Source organism: Spinacia oleracea, chromosome 1, assembly GCF_020520425.1.
Source record: "Spinacia oleracea cultivar Varoflay chromosome 1, BTI_SOV_V1, whole genome shotgun sequence".
NCBI lineage: Eukaryota > Viridiplantae > Streptophyta > Magnoliopsida > Caryophyllales > Amaranthaceae > Spinacia > Spinacia oleracea.
Window position 1 is genome coordinate 42,388,618 of NC_079487.1, and position 23,167 is coordinate 42,411,784.

The 23,167-nt window shown below is 38.1% G+C and overlaps 1 protein-coding gene across 1 annotated transcript; it reads right to left on the reverse strand.

Moving 5' to 3' along the window:
• Positions 1–18,162: 18,162 nt before the first annotated feature.
• Positions 18,163–20,177, reverse strand: LOC110803376 (protein FAR-RED IMPAIRED RESPONSE 1-like). The gene is made up of 2 exons (XM_022008884.2): positions 18,416–20,177; positions 18,163–18,332 (listed from the first exon to the last, which is right to left on the reverse strand). The coding sequence occupies exons 1-2, from the start codon at positions 20,175–20,177 to the stop codon at positions 18,163–18,165; spliced, it is 1,932 nt and encodes a 643-aa protein (XP_021864576.2).
• Between the last annotated feature and the right edge of the window lie 2,990 nt (positions 20,178–23,167).

The window sequence follows — 23,167 nt, forward strand, 5'->3', positions numbered from 1 at the left end:
TATGTCGGCTAATAAGGAAACGAGTATGTCGGCATTTGGATTAGAGTACGATTCTAAACAATTATTGCCTAATAATTAAGAAATAATCTATAGTACGGTTCGAAACAACTATCGTAGTTTTGAACATAAGTAAAATTAGTAATAATAAATAATGACATAAGTAATAAAAAATAAAATAAAAACTAGTAATGAATAATGAATAATAAATAATATATAACAAAAAATAAGTACTTAATAATTAGTAATAAATAAAAAATAAGTACTTGATGTTATAGGTGGACAGGATCAGGTTGAGGGACAGGTTCAGGATCGGGGTCAGGATCAGGATCAAGGTCAGGATCAGGATCAGGGTCAGGGTTTGATTTTGGATCTAGGGCTGGGTAATCCGGGACATTCTTCGGTGGTTAATCCGGGATATTGTTCGGTGTACCCGAAGGCGCTAAAACCAGTGGGGAGATCTGTTCTGGGTAGATTTGTTTCTTTAGCCGAGGAGGGTGCCATAGGCGCGGGGGGTAGTACCAGGGCGAGCAGGAGGAGGGACACGAGTTGGTTAGTTTCGGGACCGATGGGTGGAGGTCCTGAGGATGGTAGTGTTATTCCCAGCTTCGCGGGTCACATTGCGTCTCGCTTATGGGAGGGCCCATTAGAGGGGGAAGACAACGTAGATCGAGGTTGTATTAGGTGCCAGAGTCGAGGCTTATTGTGTGCTGAGCTACATGTTAGGTTATGATACATATGACAATTCATAAATCATGCGGAAAAAACCATAAAGCCAGGAAAGCATATTATTTACACATAATCATTTAGCATAGTTTAGATGCATACACTTTGTTGCGTGCCTTCCCTAGCTGCGCCCGAACCGAACAAGAACAAGTCTTTAGGACTCCAAGTGTCGTCCCTCCGTAGATAGTCCACAGCACGTCCAGATCCGCCTTACGCTTGACCAACTAGGATCGCCCTTAAGGTACTTAGAATTTTCGGCTAATGTAGGCAATTATATGACTGAATTTTTGCTCTCAAAATCACTTTGAATACTTGAATACTCTATATAAAATAATGACCCTAGGCCTTTATTTATAGAGGTGTGGAAAGGGAATTGTAATCCTATTAGGATACGAATTAATTAAACTAGAATCCTAATAGAATTCTTATTTAATTAATTCATCCTTTTAGGTTTAGGAATTTAATCATATGTCGAAACCTGATAGCTTTAGGATTCGTATAGCACACAAACACACACACGCACGCACAGCAGCCCACGAGGGGTGCCATGCGCGCGCGCGCAGCCTCGAGCTGGCAGCCCATTGCCACGAGGCCCACACGTTGCCGCAGCGTTGGCGCGCGCTGGGCCTGCCTTGTGGTGGGCCTGGCGCAGCCTTGGCTGGTGCGTTGTGGCGCGCTGGCTTGCTGGTCGATGGCCCGGCTTCGTGCTGGGCCTTCGTCTGGCAGGCCTCGTCCGATGCTAATTCGTACGATACGCTTCCGATTAATTTCCCGATTCCGGAATTCATTTCCGATACGAACAATATTTAATATTTCCGATTCCGGAATTAATTTCCGTTTCGAACAAATATTTAATATTTCCTTTTCCGGAATTATTTTCCGATTCCGATAATATTTCCGATTCTGACAATATTTCCGTTTCCGGCAATATTTCCGATTCCGGCAATATTTCCATTTCCGATAATATTTTCCGATACGTACCATGTTTCCGTTTCCGGCAACATCTACGACTTGGATAATATTTATATTTTCGATACGATCCATATTTCCGTTTCCGGCAATATCATCGTTTCCGGAGTATTCATTTCTTGCCTGTGACGATCTCAGCTCCCACTGAAACCAAGATCCGTCGATTCCGAATATCCATAGATAGAGTATTTAATGCCATTAAATACTTGATCCGTTTACGTACTATTTGTGTGACCCTACGGGTTCAGTCAAGAGTAAGTTGTGGATTAATATCATTAATTCCACTTGAACTGAAGCGGCCTCTAGCTAGGCATTCAGCTCACTTGATCTCACTGAATTATTAACTTGTTAATTAATACTGAACCGCACTTATTAGACTTAACATAGAATGCATACTTGGACCAAGGGCATTATTTCCTTCAGTCTCCCACTTGTCCTTAGGGACAAGTGTGCATTTCCTAATTCCTTTGTCACTCGATGCTTTCTCTTGAACATAAGGTAAGAGTTGTCATCCTTATTATGTCCAGAGGTGTTCCTCGGTTTCAGAGTTCAACTGATCAAATAAATAGATAATCATAGCCTATGATTCATCCGAGCACGGCCATGCATTTCACAGTTTCTAGCTCTCCGAGTGGCCTTGTACAACTTTTAAGCATCTCATCCCGATTTGTGGGAGGACAATCCCAATCTTGCGATCTTGAGATTAGACTTCGTTTGATAGGTGATTACCTGAGCGTTGCCTAGCCTCCTTTTACGGTGCGACGGTTGGTCAACGTCAAAGCAACCAGTTCTCAAACAAGTAATCTCAAATCACTCAGGTATTGAGGATTTAGTGTCTAATAATTTTAATGAAATTTACTTATGACAGATTTTCATCTCTTACAGTAAAGTTTCATAGGTCTTGTCCGATACTAGTCTACCCAAAGTAAGTATCTATGCAAATGATTATGACATTGCCATGTCCACATAGTTCAAGAAACAGAACTACTAGTCATCTTGCATTCTAATCGTCTAACGTTTTCTATGCGTCCAATTTTATAGAAAACTCCGACTAGGTACCATTTTCAACCTTTGACTTTCAAGTTCACTTGATAGACATTTCTTAGTCACAGGACTGGTCCTGACAGTCTATCTTGAATATATCGTCAAATTGAAGGGACTCATCATTTAATAAACCACAAATTAAATGGAATATGAAAAATATATTTCATATATGATAAATGTTCAACCCCAACGTTTTACAACCATGGGCCTCTAACCCATCTTTAAAACATTTCATGGAATTCAAAGCTATGCTTGATTTCCAGTGCTACAATGTGAGTGTTGCTTCTCACTTGTTGCATAGGTTTAGTTATCATGCTTTGCTAATCTTAATATCCCTTTCATCGAATGTTTTTCGAGATAGGATGATAAGATCTTTTGATTTTGTTTATTATGTGATCTATTCTTTCTTACTTAAATAGTGGTTCTACGCATTTTGCAATGAAGAACCATCAAGTCAGCAGACATGTGATCCAGCCAAGTTCAGTGAAGAACTTTTAATGTAAACAACTCAGTTTTATTGCTTCTTAGGCAATAAGTACTTCTACTTCAACTGTATAGGTTGCTAGTGATGCTTTGGTTTGGATTTTCTTATCCAAGAAGTTCACGGATATGTGGAAGACTTTCCAGCTGTATCTTAGAACATAGAAATTAATATTTAATTTCCCATGCAACAACTCATGGTCTCCAATCCATGTTGCCATTTCAAAACACGATGCTCTATAGCTCGTCCTTATCAATGGTTAACTCCAAAGGGTCTTGCTTGATCCTTTGCCAGTGTTTATGCGTGTAGCATCAATATTTAGCATATCTTTATTTCCTTGAATCAAGAACTATTCCTATGTACCTTTTCAAGTACCATAAGTATTCTTGATCTCAATCTAGTTGATCTTCACTTAGATCAATAGAGATTGGTATATGTTCGTCATGCCTAAAGTCATACGATACGTTTTTGGCGATCCTCATATTATATCATACATGATAAATTCTTTTGCAGAATAATTCCCAATTGAATTCTATTCATGTAAGTTTAGCTCATCTAGTTTCAGTAGATACTAAATCCAGCTAAATTATTTGACATATAATATAGGTTAAGAATCTTACTTAGATCCTTTGATGTTTAACTTAGTAAATGCTTATACATAGTTCAAACATTCTTTACTTAGATTTATTCACATGGGTCGAATATCTCAATGGAGTCTTTCGTGTTTGATTTAGTAAATGCCATTACTTAATCTAAAACATTAATTTAAGATCTTTGTAAATAGATCTTAATACCCAGTATGTACTAAGTTTCGCCTTGGTCCATCATTGATGAATAATTTCAAATCTAAGTCATTAGCATTTGAATGTTATTTTACAATAGAGAGATATGTGTGTGATACACATAGGACCAATTAAGTTTTATGTACTCCCACTAAACTTCTTATATATCTATAAGAATCATGTACATTTTATGAAACTAAAATACTTATTAGCTTCACTAAAATACATTTCTAATTCCCAATTGTTGCTTAAATCTGTACTTAGATTTCATAAGCTAGCTTTCTTTTTCAAGCATTTATTTGGATCCACAAATCCTATGACATACCATGTACATAGTTTATTCCAACATTTTATTGAGGAATTGTTTTGTCATCCAATTGCCATATGTACCAATATGCAATCATTGCTTGATTTATAGACTTGAGCATTATGATTATGCATGAGGTTTCAACACAATCCATGCCATGAATTTTCTTGTAACCTTTAGCAACTAATCTAGCTTTGTGTGTGAACACAATTCTATGTTTGATGGTTTTTATCCTTCAAACAAATTTGCAACCAACAGGTGTTAACCTATTCTTGCAAATCAACAAAATTGCAATTTTGTCATCAAAACATTGAGTATGTTTTATGGCCTCTAACCATTTAAAAAATTTGAGTCTATATATGGCCTCTAACAATTTTAGGGAATCTGGGTTTCGTCATAGCTTTCTTACAGGTCACAAACTCATTAATATACATGATAATAGTTTGACTGCAAGTTGTAGGTTTCTTCACTATCTAATAGAAGAATTGCATAGTTTCAGTGACCTGAACTCCATGTTTCTTCACTATCTAATAGAAGAATCTCATAGTTTCAATGATTTGAACTCTATGCCTATTTGGGTATAGAACATCAAACAATAGAATATCAAATAGCTACTTGAAAGTCCTTTGAATATTCTGTTCTCCTTGAAGCACTTGTAAAGTCTTCTAAGAGATGTCTATTCTTTAAAGCCACTTCTAAAGTCCTTAAAGAATAAGTTCGGATTTTCTGAAGCACTTCGAAAAGCCTCCGGAATGTCCGTTTATGTTTGTTGTTCGCCTCGAAAACTTTCGAGGTCTATTTTCTCCCACTTGTCATTTTGGAAACGAATCTCCAAAAGGACATTATTTCGAGCGAACAAACATTATGTTCTCAAAAATTCGTGGTAGAAACAATACCCTTGTGTCTCATTTGAATAAATCACAATAAAACATATATCTATACTTGGGCCTTAGTTTGTTGAATGACAAACACTAAGCTCCCACTGAGTCTAGCAACTCTCTAGATATATTTTATGAAAAGTTATTCTGAAATTACTTTTCAATAGCTTTGACGAATTTGGTTTAGTTTGGTGGTAGTTGGGCATTTTGTTTTAGAAATTATAGGAATAGTCTTTATGATCCATCATTGATCGAATCAAGTACTAATTGTTTTCGATCGTTCCAACTTAGATATGCCATATCTTGTGGAGCTAGATTGTGAATTTTACTACACACAATCATTTATGATCATGCTTGACTTAAGTAATCATCAACATGATCTAACCTAGATCTTTATGATTTCTTGCCAAGTGGATTTTATACTTCTGAATCTTTGAATTAGCCAAACAGATTCAACTTATATCACATTTGAGTAAATAAACCTATATTCACTCAAATCCATGTGAAATAATAAAGTCATAAAATCTTTCTTTAGCTTTGAACTCTATTGTCTAGGCGTTCTAACAATAGTTCATATCTTTTGTTACTTTCAACAAGTAAGACTAGTCGTCTTAAATTGATCTAAAAATCAATGAACTTTCAAAAGTCCATCAAAATAGAGCTTTTGAATGTTAACTTGTTGATATGGTCTAAGCAACAATGCCAAAGATTAGTGGAACTCAAATCAAGGGGTTGATTTGAACTTAGTAAAGTTCTTTAAAGAGTTGTTTGTTTTAATCAAGCATATTAACTCAACCTGTAATTGACCATTTCATTCAAATAAACAAACAAACATTGTTTTTGTTTTTCTTGAATGTGAGTCTTTCTGTGTTTGAAAACAGAAATTTAGGTATGTTGATTATGGAACAAAATAGCCATTAAGTTCCAGCCTTTGAAAAGGACTTAAAACAAACTAGATGACCCTACAACTAATGTAGCATTGCCATGCTCCATTTCCCACTTGTAGGTCATTAGTGTATCCTAGCTTCCATTGTTTGAGTTATTACCGAAGTAAGAACCTCAAGCGGTATATGATACCAAGGAAGTTTGATTGCTAGGTCACTTCTCTTTAAACATAAGTAGAAACGAAATCGTAAAATTTCTTTCATTTGTTCCTTATTTTCCTATTTCTTGTACCCTTTCTTATAGTCTTAAGAATTGAATTCTTTAGTGTTGACTTTTATACATTGTCTAGACATGTTCAATGTCACTCCAACAAAGTTCTTACCATTTTAATTTATGTTGAATATTTTGTTTCAACTAGATGATCTTACCAGAAGCTTCTAAAGTTCTCTAAGCATCGATCTATTCGAATGTCTAGGGACTAGACTCATTCGAGAATTAAATGGACAGAGATATTAGGTTGTTAACCATTGGTAAAGCTGAGCGTTTAAACTCAATGCTTTATGATCTCAAAACTACATCGTATTTTTGAATCCACAAGCACCAATCAGTTCGCCATTCGATTTTGATATTCGAAAACAACCATAAAAGTCGATATAAGAAACGTACATTTTAAATTGCTCACTTTCTCTCTTTTCCGTGAATCGTTCTTGGATTCACTACCAATCGAGGAAATTTACTGTTACCTTTCTAAAAGGATTTACTGCAATGCAAGATATTTAATTATAAACAATAATTAAAACATACATTGAAGCATGCAAAGTCTAAACATTTATCATGAATAATAACTTGAAAATTAAAGCAACCATGCAATTCAAACAAGTTATTGGCATTTTATTCGAATTTATTGTTCCGGCAGGTGTGAATAAAATGATTCCAAGATCCTAAAATCATTGAAGAACGAAGCACAGTTTGTCGACTTAATCCTAAAACATCTTAGGTAAGCAAAAGCCTTTTGCTAATAGTCTAGAAACTATTCTTGGTTGATAGGTACGTCAAAGAACTTATTAGGTAAACCTATCGATCTTGCCACGACATAAAAGGACTCCTTACTTATATCGTTGAGTTTCACCAAAACTAACATGTACTCACAATTATTTGTGTACCTTGCCCCTTTAGGACCAATAAGTAACACCTCGCTGAGCGAAAACTATTCCTAGATTGATGTAAAGGATATCCAAGCAAGTGTATATTTTGGCATGGCACCTTTTAACTCAAATTTTTAAGTTTGGAACTTAAGGCTCTTCTTACTATGTTGGTTAGATTTTAAGTGAACTAAAATCCTTAATCATGCAACATAATCAAGCCACAATCTCATGCATAATTAAGACATATTTAAAGCAATAAATAACTTAAAGCATGCATAAGATAAATGTGATCTAGTATGGCCCGACTTCATCTTGAAGCTTTAACTTCAAAGTCCGTCTTGAAAATCTCCGTGGGAGGCACCATTTTCTTCAAATAGAAAAAGCTATAATTAAAACTAATTACAACTATTTGATGGTACGCAGACCATATTTGAATTGAAAAACAACTTTGGTATTTTAGACCAATTACATTCAAATTAATGGTTCGCAGACCATATTTTCTATCCTATTTGGGCCATACTAGTCACTTCATAACCTGCAAAACAGTACATATACAATATATACCATTCACCCATTCATTATCATGAATGGCCCACATAGCTGGTTAGTAAAACACATTATGCATCACATAAACATTTGCAGCAATTAATCAAGGGCACCAATAATCTACAAATTATTCAGTCCTTATTAATTCTAATCAAGTTGTTTTAACCTTAAGGATTTGTAGACCTAATCAAGAGTATATGACTAAAAGGGCTCCCACTTAAACCAATAAATTCATATGCTTTACTAATTTTAAACATAAAAATGTATTTCTAGTCTAACCGGAAACATACAAATTTAATTAAAATTTAAAGCTCATAAAATTTATATTTGAATCCATATATTTAATTTAATTTCAGTCGTATTTAAATTAATTCATGATTTTCATTTTAGTAAAATAATTAGAATAAATAAAATTTATTATAACTACAATATTCAAAATTAAAATACAAGAAAATAATTTAAATTATTAATTTTAAAATTAATTAAAATTACGTAAACTGAAAATTTCAAATTAAAATTTCAAAACGATCTAATCGCAACGCAACAATCCCACGCAACGCACGCCCATGGGCCACACGCACACAGCCATTGCTGGGCATGTGCGCGTAGCCCATGCGCTGCGTCGCATCGCTGCTGCTCACCATCGCAAGGCATCACGCGAGCTGGTGCTCGCTACGCGCGCCAGCGCTCGACGCAACAAGCATGCTGCCGCAGCCCATCGCTGGGCGCAGCGCTCGTCGCACGTCGCAACAAGCAAGCTGCTCGCCATCGCTGGGCGCAGCACTCGTCGCACGTCGCAACAAGCACGCTGCATGCCATCGCTGGGCGAAGCGCTCGTCGCACGTCGCAACAAGCACGCTGCACGCCATCGCTGGGCGCAACGCTTTTCGCACGCACACTAGCGCTCGCTGCGCGCGAGGCTCCGCATGCTTGCGCGAGGCAGTGCGCGCTGTGGCGCAGCTCGCTTGCTGCCCACACGCGACTGCTCGTGCCTTGCTTTCGCCCTCGCCCATTCGCCCATCGCACACAGCCCACGACACAAGGCAGGGCTGCTGCCTTGCGCTCGTGCACCATGGCCTTGCTCATTGCATTCGTACCGCATGGGCGACGAGCTCCCTTGCTCGTCGTCACATGCCCGCACTATACAACACCCCTTAAGGGTAACACGTAGCGTCCATTGCTTTGTGCGTGCAAGTTATATGAGCGAATCGCATAAAAAATTTAAAATTTATATTCAAAATTAATGACAAATTAATAAATAATATTAATTTCATAATTTTAGGGCGAAAAATCGAAAATTTATTATTTAATTGATACAGTAGGTCAATCAAAAATTCAAGTTTTAATGTTTAACAAATAATAAATTTTCGATTTTTCGCCCTAAAATTATGAAATTAATATTATTTATTAATTTGTCATTAATTTTGGATATAAATTTTAAATTTTTTATGCGATTCGCTCATATAACTTGCACGCACAAAGCAATGGACGCTACGTGTTACCCTTAAGGGGTGTTGTATAGTGCGGGCATGTGACGACGAGCAAGGGAGCTCGTCGCCCATGCGGTACGAATGCAATGAGCAAGGCCATGGTGCACGAGCGCAAGGCAGCAGCCCTGCCTTGTGTCGTGGGCTGTGTGCGATGGGCGAATGGGCGAGGGCGAAAGCAAGGCACGAGCAGTCGCGTGTGGGCAGCAAGCGAGCTGCGCCACAGCGCGCACTGCCTCGCGCAAGCATGCGGAGCCTCGCGCGCAGCGAGCGCTAGTGTGCGTGCGAAAAGCGCTGCGCCCAGCGATGGCGTGCACCGTGCTTGTTGCGACGTGCGACGAGCGCTTCGCCCAGCGATGGCATGCAGCGTGCTTGTTGCGACGTGCGACGAGTGCTGCGCCCAGCGATGGCGAGCAGCTTGCTTGTTGCGACGTGCGACGAGCGCTGCGCCCAGCGATGGGCTGCGGCAGCATGCTTGTTGCGTCGAGCGCTGGCGCGCGTAGCGAGCACCAGCTCGCGTGATGCCTTGCGATGGTGAGCAGCAGCGATGCGACGCAGCGCATGGGCTACGCGCACATGCCCAGCAATGGCTGTGTGCGTGTGGCCCATGGGCGTGCGTTGCGTGGGATTGTTGCGTTGCGATTAGATCGTTTTGAAATTTTAATTTGAAATTTTCAGTTTACGTAATTTTAATTAATTTTAAAATTAATAATTTAAATTATTTTCTTGTATTTTAATTTTGAATATTGTAGTTATAATAAATTTTATTTATTCTAATTATTTTACTAAAATGAAAATCATGAATTAATTTAAATACGACTGAAATTAAATTAAATTTATGAATTCAAATATAAATTTTATGAGCTTTAAATTTTAATTAAATTTGTATGTTTCCGGTTAGACTAGAAATACATTTTTATGTTTAAAATTAGTAAAGCATATGAATTTATTGGTTTAAGTGGGAGCCCTTTTAGTCATATACTCTTGATTAGGTCTACAAATCCTTAAGGTTAAAACAACTTGATTAGAATTAATAAGGACTGAATAATTTGTAGATTATTGGTGCCCTTGATTAATTGCTGCAAATGTTTATGTGATGCATAATGTGTTTTACTAACCAGCTATGTGGGCCATTCATGATAATGAATGGGTGAATGGTATATATTGTATATGTACTGTTTTGCAGGTTATGAAGTGACTAGTATGGCCCAAATAGGATAGAAAATATGGTCTGCGAACCATTAATTTGAATGTAATTGGTCTAAAATACCAAAGTTGTTTTTCAATTCAAATATGGTCTGCGTACCATCAAATAGTTGTAATTAGTTTAATTATAGCTTATCCTATTTGAAGAAAAATGGCGCCTCCAAATTTGTTTTTCAATTTAAATATGGTCTACGTACCATCAAATAGTTGTAATTAGTTTAATTATAGCTTATCCTATTTGAAAAAAATGACGCCTCCCAAGGTGAAATTCAAGACGGAGTTTTCAATCCATTTTCAAGACGGACTTTGAAGTTGAAGCTTCAAGATGAAGTCGGGCCATACTAGATCACATTTATCTTATGCATGTTTTAAGTTATTTATTGCTTTTAAATATGTCTTAAATATGCATGAGATCGAAGCTTGATTATGTTGCATGATTAAGGATTTTAGTTCACTTAAAATCTAACCAACATAGTAAGAGCCTTAAGTTCCAAACTTAAAAATTGAGTTAAAAGGTGCCATGCCAAAATAACACTTACTTGGATATCCTTTTTTCATCGATCTTAGTAATAGTTTTCCGCCATAGCGAGGTGTTACTTATTGATACTAAAGGGGTAAGGTATACAAATAATTGTGAGTACATGTTAGTTTTGGTGAAACTCAACGATATAAGTAAGGAGTCCTTTTAAGTCGTGGAAAAATCGATAGGTTTACCTAATAAGTTCTTAGACGTACCTATCAACCAAGAGTAGTTTCTAGAATATTAGCAAAAGGCTTTTGCTTACCTAAAAGATTTTAGAATTGAGTCTAAATACATAATGTGCTTAATTCTTCAATGGTTTATAGGATCTTGGAATCATTTTATTCACACTTGCCGGAACACATAACTTGAATAAAATGCTTAATGAAAATTGAATTATGCATGTATGCTAGAATTTAAGTTTATTAAGAGAAACTGTGAATGATTATTTATTTGTTTATTCTTTTTCAATTGTAGTTTTACTATGGCAAACAACAATCAAAACATCATCATGGGTCCTGAGCTTATGGTCAAGCTGAACCTAACAAATTTTCTTGAATGGGAAGCTAAGCTAGTTGAAATAGCCAGACTCAATGGACTTGAGTATGTACTGTTAGATCCCATGCCAAGCTACTATGCCAGAGACATGACCCCTGAAAGATTTTCCGCCTGGGATGCGGATCTCAAAAAGGTTATGAGTCTCATGCTGAACAATATCCCTGATGAATGGGCTAGAAGGTTTGTAGCTTATGAACCTTTCACGCTCATCAAGAATCTGAGGGATATCTGTCGTGGAAGCACGGAGGACAAGGACCTGAACGTCCATGAGTTGATTGAATCAATGTCTGGTCTAAAGGTTAGTTCTCCCAACAGGTGTTATAGGATGGAGGTCCAAGAAACACATGTTCAGCTCCTTCGCACTAAACAAAGGGTAGGCGTCCCACTAAGGTTCCATGTGGATCTTATGCTTTCATATTTTGATCGCCTAAGTCTGCTAGGAACACCAATAAGCGAAAGGATGGCGGTCTCTATCTTGCTCAATTCACTGCACAGTGGGTTTGGTCGCTTCAAGCAACTATACCTGAGTGAACCAAGAGAAGAAACAGTTGCAGAATTTGTTCACCTTGTCAGAAAGGCTGAAATAATACTGGACTGTGAAGCCAAAGATTTACTCAAGGCTAAAGGGAGACCGTTCAAGAAAAGTGGAAAGTCCAAGGGCAATGCTAAATCAAAGCAGGACAAGTCCACATCAAGCTGTCTTTATTGTGATGGAATAGGCCATTACAAAAGAGAGTGTCCAAAGATAAAGGAAGATCAGAAGAACGGAACAGTCGTTCCATCTTCAGGTATTTTCGTTATAGACTATACACTTGTTAATTCAACTTCTTGGGTATTAAATACAGGTTGTGGCTCACACTTATGTTCCAATGCACTGGGACTAAGAAGAAGTAGAAAGTTAAGCAAGGGTGAAGTCGACCTACGAGTGGGAAATGGAGCACGGATTGCTGCATTAGCTGTAGGAACTTATTATTTGTCGTTGCCCTCTGGGATAGTTTTGGAACTGGAAGAGTGTTTCCATGTTCCAAGTCTTACTAAAAACATCATTTCTGTTTCTTGCTTAGATGCTAAGGGATTTTCCTTTTTAATAAAAGACAATAGTTGTTCGTTTTATTTTAGGAAAATTTGGTAATATTAATCCAACCTTTGACCGATTTTCTTTTATTAAGCCCACCTACGACATATTTTTTAATAATCCCACCTTTATTACCCAACAACTTTTATTGGGCCCAACAGGTCATAAAACTGTTGTAAGCGGCATTATTTCTCTACATGGCAGTACTCTCTCTCGATATATTCAGTCATCATCATCAATTCATCACCATCTCGTTGACTTTTTCACCGATTACCGGCCACTTAAGCCCAATAAAAGTCGTCGGGTAGTAAAGGTGGGATTATTAAAAAATATGTCGTAGGTGGGATTAATAAAAGAAAATCGGCCAAAGGTTGGATTAATATTACCAAATTTTCCTTTATTTTAAAGAGATGTTTTATGGATCTGCTAGATTAGTCAATGGACTTTATTTATTAGATCACGACAAACAAGTTTATAACATAAATACCAAAAAGGCCAAAAAGGATGATTCAGATCTCACCTATCTGTGGCATTGTCGATTAGGCCATATTAACTTGAAACGCATGGAAAGACTTCAAAAGGAAGGAATTCTAGAACCATTTGACTTAGAGGATTATGGTAAGCGCGAATCATGTTTACTTGGAAAAATGACAAAGCAACCTTTCTCTAAAGTTGGAGAAAGAGCAACTGAACTATTGGGTTTAATCCATACAGATGTATGTGGACCAATGAGTACAAATGCTAGGGGTGGTTTCAGCTACTTTATCACTTTCACTGATGACTTCAGTAGATATGGTTATGTCTACCTAATGAAGCATAAGTCTGAATCCTTTGACAAATTCAAGGAATTTCAGAGTGAAGTAGAGAATCAATTAGGCAAGAAGATTAAGGCACTGCGGTCTGATAGAGGCGGTGAATATCTGAGCTATGAATTTGATGACCATCTGAAAGAATGTGGAATTCTATCAGAATTGACTCCTCCTGGAACACCACCATGGAACGGTGTGTCGGAACGGAGGAACAGAACCTTGCTAGACATGGTTAGATCAATGATGGGTCAGGCCGAACTTCCAATAGAAGTTTGGGGACATGCACTAAATACAGCCGCACTCACTATAAATAGAGCTCCGTCTAAAGCTGTTGAAAAGACTCCATATGAGTTATGGTTTGGAAAGCCTCCAAAAGTGTCTTTTCTTAAGATTTGGGGATGTGAAGTATACGTCAAACGATTAATTTCAGACAAACTTCACCCAAAATCTGACAAATGTATCCTTGTGGGCTATTCAAAGGAAACAAAGGGGTATTACTTCTACAATACATCTGAAAACAAGGTGTTTGTTGCTCGAGATGGTATCTTTTTGGAAAAGGATCACATTTCCAAAATGACAAGTGGGAGAAAAGTAGACCTCGAAGAAATTTGAGTCGAACAACAAACTCTAGAGAATGCTCAAGATGACATTCAAGATGAAACTCAGAGATCTTTAGAAGTTTCTGGTGAGAATCATGGACAATCTAGAGATGTAACCCCGCGTAGATCGCAGAGATATAGATCTCAACCGGAAAGGTACTTAGGTATTTTGACGAACGAAAGCTATGATGTTTTATTACTTGAAAGTGATGAACCTGCGACTTACAAAAAAGCTATGACGAGCCCTAGCTCCAAGCAATGGCATGAAGCCATGAAATATGAATTAGACTCCATGTCTGAAAACCAAGTATGGGATTTGGTCGATTTGCCAGATGGCTACCAAGCCATTGGAAGCAAATGGGTTTCCAAACTGAAAAAGGACAAGGATGGAAAACTTGAAGTTTTCAAAGCTAGATTGGTTGCAAAAGGTTACAGGCAAGTCCACGGTATGGATTAAGATGAAACCTTTTCACCAGTTGCAATGCTAAAGTCTATGCGGATAATGTTAGCAATCGCTGCATATTACGATTACGAAATATGGCAGATGGATGTCAAAACCGCTTTCTTAAACGGCGTTTTAACAGAAACTGTGTTTATGACACAACATGAGGGTTTTGAGGATCCAAAGAATGCTAAAAAGGTATGCTAGCTAAAGAAATCAATCTACGGATTGAAGCAGGCATCCAGGAGCTGGAATATACGTTTTGATGAAGTAGTCAGTGACTTTGGTTTCATCAAGAACGCAGACGAATCTTGTGTATACAAGAAGGTCAGTGGGAGCAAAATTGCTTTTCTAGTATTATATGTCGATGACATATTACTTATCGGAAATGACATTCCTATGTTGAACTCTGTCAAGATTTGGCTTGGGAAATGTTTTTTGATGAAGGATCTAAGAGAAGCACAGTACATATTGGGCATCAAGATTTACAGAGATAGATCTAAAAAGATGATTGGACTTAGTCAAAACACTTATATCAATAAAGTACTTGATAGATTCAAGATGGCAGACTCCAAGCGAGGCTACCTACCCATGTCTCATGGAATGACTCTAAGCAAGACTCGGTGCCCAAAAACACTTGATGAGCGTAGACGAATGAATGGGATTCCGTATGCATCATTGATTGGTTCAATAATGTATGCTATGATATGTACACGCCCGGATGTTGCGTACGCACTCAGTGCTATGAGCAGATACCAGTCAGACCCAGGAGAGGCACACTGGATTGCTGCCAAGAATATTCTGAAGTACCTGAAAAGGCACAAAGATGACTTCCTAGTCTATGGTGGAGATGATGAATTAATTGTTAAAGGCTATACGGACGCAAGTTTCCAAACCGACAAAGATGATTTCAGATCACAGTGTGGGTTTATCTTCTGCCTCAACGGAGGTGTAGTAAGCTGGAAAAGTGCTAAGCAAAGCACCATTGCGGATTCTACAACTCAAGCGGAGTACATTGCTGCACATGAAGCAGCAAAGGAAGCTATATGGCTAAGGAAGTTCATAGGTGAACTTGGTGTAGTCCCCTCAATTAAAGGACCAATAGCCCTGTATTGTGATAATAACGGAGCTATTGCACAGGCAAAGGAGCCTAGACACCACCAAAGAGTCAAGCATGTACTTCGTAGATTTCACCTTCTACGAGAGTTCGTTGAAAGAAAAGAAGTCGAGATAAGCAAGATTGTAACTGATGACAACATATCAGATCCATTGACTAAACCTCTGCCGCAGGCGAAGCACAACTCGCACACTGCAGCTATGGGAATCAAGCATATTGGAGAATGGCTTTGATATCCTTATTTGATGTTTTAAAGTTTTAGAGTTTAATACTTTGTAAAACATTATTGGTTAATCATTCACAATAAATGAATAGAATTCATTTTTCCATTTAATTTGAGGTTTATTAAATGATGAGTCCCTTCAATTTGACGAAATATTCAAGATAGACTGTTAGGACCAGTCCTGTGACTAAGAAATATCTATCAAGTGAACTTGAATGTCAAAAGTTGAAAATGGTCCCTGGTCGGAGTTTTCTATAAAATTGGACGCATAGAAAACGTTAGACGATTAGAATGCTAGATGACTAGTAGTTCTGTTTCTTGAACTATGTGGACATGTCAATGTCATAATCATTTGCATAGATACTTACTTTGGGAAGACTAGTATCGGACAGACCTATGAAACTTTACTGTAAGAGATGAAAATCTGTCATAAGTAAATTTCATTAAAATTATTAGACACTAAATCCTCAATACCTGAGTGATTTGAGATTACTTGTTTGAGAACTGGTTACTTTGACGTTGACCAACCGTCGCACCGTAAAAGGAGGCTATAAAGGCAACGCTAAGGTAATCACCTATGAAACGAAGTCTAATCTCAAGATCGCAAGATTGGGATTGTCCTCCCATAAATCGGGATGAGATGCTTAAAAGTTGTACAAGGCCACTCGGAGAGCTAGAAACTATAAAATACATGGCCGTGCTCGGATGAATCATAGGCTATGATTATCTGTTTATTTGATCAGTTGAACTCTGAAACCGAGAAACACCTCTGGACATAATAAGGATGACAACTCTTACCTTATGTTCAAGAGCAAGCATCGAGCGACAAAGGAATTAGGAAATGCACACTTGTCCCTAAGGATAAGTGGGAGACTGAAGAAAATAGTGCCCTTGGTCCAAGTATGCATTCTATGTTAAGTCTAATAAATGCGGTTCAGTATTAATTAACAAGTTAATAATTCAGTGAGATCAAGTGAGCTGAATGCCTAGCTAGAGGCCGCTTCAGTTCAAGTGGAATTAATGATATTAATCCACAGCTTACTCTTGACTGAACCCGTAGGGTCACACAAATAGTACGTAAACGGATCAAGTATTTAATGGCATTAAATACTCCATCTATGGATATTCGGAATCGACGGATCTTGGTTTCAGTGGGAGCTGAGATCGTCAAAGGCAAGCAAATGAATACTCCGGAAACGATGATATTGCCGGAAACGGAAATATGGATCGTATCGGAAATATAAATATTATCCAAGTCGTAGATGTTGCCGGAAACGGAAACATGGTACGTATCGGAAAATATTAATGGAAATGGAAATATTATCGGAATCGGAAAATAATTCCGGAAACGAAAATATTAAATATTTGTTTGAAACGGAAATTAATTCCGGAATCGGAAATGTTAAATATTGTTCGTATCGGAAATGAATTCCAGAATCGGGAAATTAATCGGAAGCGCGTCGTATGAATTAGCATCGGACGAGCTTGCTAGACGAAGGCCCAGCACGAAGCAAGGCCCACGTCCAGCAAGGAAAACGCGCGCCACAACACGCCAGCCCAAGGCTGCTCCAGGCCCACCGCAAGGCAGGCCCAACGCGCGCCCAAGTCTGCGGCAGTCGTGGGCTCCGTGGCAATTGGGCTGCGTTGCTCGGGCTGTGCGCGCGCGCATGGCACCCCTCGTGGACTGCTGTGTGGGCGTGTGTGTTTGTGTTCACATACGAAACCTAAAGCGTATAGGATTCGTTTAATGATTAAATTCCTAATCCTAAAAGATAAATTAATTAAATAAGAGTTCTACTAGGATTCTAATTTAATTAATTCGTATCCTAGTAGGATTCCAATTCTCTTTCCATACCCCTATAAATATGTGGCCTGGGTTCACAATTTATAACGAGTTTTCAAGTATTCAAAAGTGACATTTTTGAGAGCAAAAATTCAGTCATATTATTGCCCTATAATACCCGAAAATTATAGTACCTTAAGGGCGATTCTAGTTGGTCAATCTTAAGGCGGATCCGGACGTGCTGTGGACTATCTACGGAGGGACGACACTTGGAGTCCTAAAGACTTGTTCTTGTTCGGTTCGGGCGCAGCTAGGGAGGGCACGCTACAAAGTGTATGCATCTAAATTATGCTATATGATTATGTGTAAATAATATGTTTCCTGGCATTATGGTTTTTCCGCATGATTTATGTTTATTCATATGTATCATAACCTAACAGTCTTGTTTTATTACCATCCACTTTTCCGGTCCACATCGACCACCTTGCCAAGACATACGTTGTATCTCATAATCCATTTGCTCTTCACCGTATAGATATATGTATTTATCTCAGAAAAAGGTCAATTCTCCTCTAAGCATGGATCAAATCTCTCGATGCCGAGCCTCATCACCATAGCCATAGTGAGCAATACATCGAAACCCGCAGTTACCATCCCCATCAACATCGTTAAATCCACAAAGAAATGGATATATGAGGTTTGGTATCTGTTCCTTAAAGTGCCCTGCCAAATGATCAACACTCGTAAAAGTACCTAAACCATAAAACAAACAATTTAAAATAACATAAAATAATGCATTAAAAATGACATTAATTAGTGGAAATAGAAATAAATACCCAACGAGAATGACGAGGAAGATGAGTAAATTCCAGTCGGCCGCGCCTCAGAATGAACACGACCACGACCACGACCACGAACCCGACCCCTACTACCACTTCTACGCACATGCTCTACGTGACTCAGATTTCGTGTAGTGGAGTTTCTGTCGTTAGGTGGTCTCCCTCTCCTACTCACATTAGGGTCTGGTTTCACATGACCAGCGTGCTCACGGTGCAACTCATCATGAATCAGGCTCGAAATACCTCTAATAACTGCAACATCAGAATTTAATACCTCATCAACTAGGACTCGAAAGTGATCTGCATCCTGTGCGGTCTCCTCGAGGAACTGGGGAATATTCGCCCCTTCCCTAATCCGCAAGGTCTTCCAAAATGGATCAATCAAATCAATGTACAACCCAACACCACATTGATTAGCTGTGAAAATGGTGCAAGCACATGGGAGTCCATGGGTCGTCAACAAAGCACCACCGCAACGTTCATACACTTCAACACTCAACTCCCACATCCTTTTCTGCTCTTCTAAAATAAGGTGCAAAGCATGATGTAAAACACGACCGGTAAGATGTTGAAACAGAAATCCGTTGTACTTCACACCATGCTTCCGTCTCGAGCTCTCTAAGCGATTTTTAATCTCAATGAACTGGTTCTCAACTGCAGCATGCACCTTTCTGAACACAGTATCCAATGCCCCATGTGATCTGCCAAGCCAACTCTTCAAAACTGAATGTTGGCTCTCGACCCTACAAGTTGTTCTGTTTCCGAAGTGAAGAACTTTGTTTGTTTCATATCGAACGAACTTCTCTTTATGTTTAAGCCATGTACCATGGACATATGTCATAATTGCCGACCATCTTGACCAATTCTCTTCCATGTCTGCGACTACCGCATTATACACAGCCTCTGAAGTAGCATTCATGATTCTCTTCCACACCCCGTTCTTGAAATATTCACCATTCAACTTGTTTCCACAAATCTTCCCAACACGAGCCTCTACATCATTGTTTATATGCCATGTACACAACAAGTGAGCTGTGTTGGGAAACACCTCAGCAACCGGTTTCAACAGGCCCGGTTCTTTATCTGTCAGGATTGCCTTTGGGCTCACGGAGGCCCCGAGGAGCATCTTCAACTTTTCCAACACCCATCGATAGCTGTCTGCCGTCTCATCTTTCATAATTGCATAAGCGATCAGAAAATTCTGATTTGTCGGTGTCACACCAACAATCTCCAAGAAAGGAAATCCATATTTGTTAGTCTTGTATGTCGTGTCCATGCCAATGACCAATGGGTATGTACGTAGAACTTCCACCATTGAAGGGTGGGAAACGAACGCGTGAGGTACCGCCCTACTCCCCTCTTCGACGGCGATCCATTGAACATACTTGTGCTCTTTCTCCAGGTGCAAGAATTGTTGAGCGGGATTTCTTCCTTCATTTGCATCCCGTCTAATTTTATCTTTGTAGTTGTAAATGTGCCTCATATTAGGATGATCATCTGGATACTCTGTTTGCACGGCGGGCATAATCACTTTTGGCTTGGCGTGCGCATTGTTCATCTGACGAATGAGATTCTTAGCTCGTGGACTTAGACCATTTATACCTCGATGACCCTCTTCATACACAACCAAACTATGATTGTGCGTGCCATGACCTTCACGCTTAACAATTTTCCACGCAAAATCCATGCGTTGGACTTTCACTTCAAATTTACAACCGCACGCCTTAGTTTTTGTGTCTAGTCGTTCCGCCGCCTCCATATCTCGAGCACATTTTCTCCTTCCTCGGCCGCATTTCAAATTACGATACCCTCGACCATCCTTGAATTGTTTGTACGAAATTTTTGTCAACAAGAAACCCAGCCCAATAGCCACTTGTTTAGCCCATTCCGCCGCATCTTCAAAACTCGGAAAAATGTCATTTGTAACAAAATGATCAGAATAGTCTTTACCATCACCACCATAATCATCAGGCAACGGAATATGAGCATTAAATAATAACCCAAGTTACTATAATACACAATAACTTAAAACTATATAATTCGATATTAAACATTTAAACATTAATTGACAATAGCATTCATTAATAAAATCAATTTACTTTTTTTTAACTAAACATATTTAATATTTTTTATATCAAATAATTATATTTTTTTTATTTACCTGAAAACAAAGCAATATAATGCACGTAATACATATTAGTCGACAAAAAACTTAATTCTAGTTAGCGAGTAAACAAACTAAATGTTACAAACTAATTAAGAAAAAGCCAAAAATTAAAGCCTATGATATCTTTCCTTAAAAAAAACAAACAAAAAGCCAAGAATTTTAAACAAGTATGTCGGTGGACACACGAATAAAACATAAAAAAGCATGGAATATGGCTCACACCCCTATTCCCTCCCCAGGACAAAAAGGAGTCTCAACCCTATTCCCATCCTAGGCTGGAATAGGGATCTGAATCCTATTCCATCTTTTGATTGTCGCCATTACCAACACGGAATAGGGCTCACTTCCCAATCCCACCCTAGGACAAAATAAGAATCTAAGCCCTATTCCGTATTATCATTTATGTCGCATCCACAGACACGGAATAGGGCTCTTATCCCAATTCCAGCCCAAGGACAAGATAGGGATCTCACCCCTATTCCGTGTTTAACATTTTTTGTTCCAATCCAAAACACGGAATAGGGCTCCCAACCCTATTCCCACCCAAGGACAACAAGATAGGGATATCAACCCTATTCCGTGTTTTTTATTTTTGTTGCCACGTGTTCCTTAACTAATTCTTTGTCAAATTTATTATAGTTAATATTCTAATTTTTTTTATTATGTTTTAATAATTTATTATTAAATAGGTTATTTTTATAAAAACTCATTTATTAATTATATCATCAAAATAATTTATCCAAATAAATAAAACTTAACATTTTTTACTTATCTAATTATTAACTTAGTTATAGTCAACAAATAAACAAACAAATTTAATTATGGTCAACAAATAAACAAATAATTTAATTCTAGTCAACAAATTAACAAAACTAAATTAAAAACTAATTAAAGAAAATAAGGAAAACGAATTTTATATTTTTGGAATGGGATTATCATCCCTATTCCTTGTCTAGGAAGAATTGGAAAAACAATCCCATTTCATTGAATTAGATTCCCTCTTATGCATGGAATAGGGTTGGTAATACTACTTCTATGCCTAAGAGGAATGGGATTTCCAGCCCTATTCCTTTGTTTTCTTGGAAAAAAAATTATTTTACCTCCCAAGTTGCTGCTGAAGCCGCCGACGACGACGGAGGCGTTGAAGGAAGGTCGTCGTCCATTTACGTTCTCAGCCTAAATTTCACTACAATCACAGTGATGACGACATCGTTGGTGGTGGTGGTGGTGGCGGCGACGACGGTGGTGGTGCTAGTGGTTGAGCTCACTGAGTGGAAAGAGTGACAATAATTTGAATTGAGGTGGTGGTGGTGGCCCAGCCAATTATGGCGGTGGTTAAGGTGGAGACAATAAAAATGGTGGTTGCCGGAATTTTGTGGTGGGTCTAGTGAGAGAAAGTGGGGTAAGTGGGGTAAGTGGGTGGGGAAGTGGGGTGAGTGAGGGTGAGGTGGGGTGAGAGGGACATTTACTTAAATAGAGGTGGGCGTTTTGCATAAATGCGGGCGACGAATAGTAAGACCCCATTAAAAATCACATCATCAAAACCGTAGTTTGCAATATCACATTTGTAAACTTTTCTTTTAGTCGACGCGGTTGACTTTGTACCCTTTTAATATTTCCTCCATACCTAAATAGTTTCACCGTTTTGACTTTTATTTTTGCCAACGCATAACTTTGACCATCAATACTTATAATTATGTATTAGTAAAAATTATAAAAAGTTACTCCCTCCGTCCCGGAATACTTGACCTGTTTTCCTTATCGGGTCGTCCCTTAATACTTGACCTGTTTCTAAAAATTCAAATATTCTAACAATATTATATTATTTCTCACTCCACCCCTATTAACCCACCTACCCCCTACTCCATACAAAAAATAATTAAAAATTCAACCCCTACTCTCCCCAACCCCACCCCTTTACACATTTCCCACTAACTACATTAAAATAATACCCCACTATCAACTACTACCTATTAAATTAAATAAGTCAATTCAAGTCCCTTAAACTCTGTGCCGGTCAAACCGGGTCGAGTATTCCGGGACGGAGGGAGTAATATATTTAAAATATATATTAAGACAAACCTAATAATACTTTGTATAATAATTTTTAATTTTATTTATTAGTAGAAAATTGAGGTCAAAGCAAGACAAGTGAATAGTGTCAAAAAGTCAAAATGGTGCAACTATTTAGGAATGGAGGAAGTATAATTTACTTTTACTATCAATTGATACTTCTATATACTTGAAAAAAATATTCAGATGGATCTCTTTATGAGGTTTTTTGAGCCTATAACTACTATACCATTGAAATGATATAACCGGGGAAAATGTGTAATTTTCCCTGCCTTTTATGGTTTGGCCCACCAGCATTTTCTTTTTCCTTTATTTTTCCAATCTCTCTCTAGAATTCTGGTTGAGTTTTCCAAAATTCAAAAGTTATATGATTTTCCTTTTAATTTAATTTGTAATAAATTTGCAGCTGTAAATTTGTAATAAATTTGAAAATGATTTTTTACACTTATTTTCATCCTCTCTCTCCAGAAACTTACCGGTTTCTTTGAGTTTTTCACCATTTGTCTCCC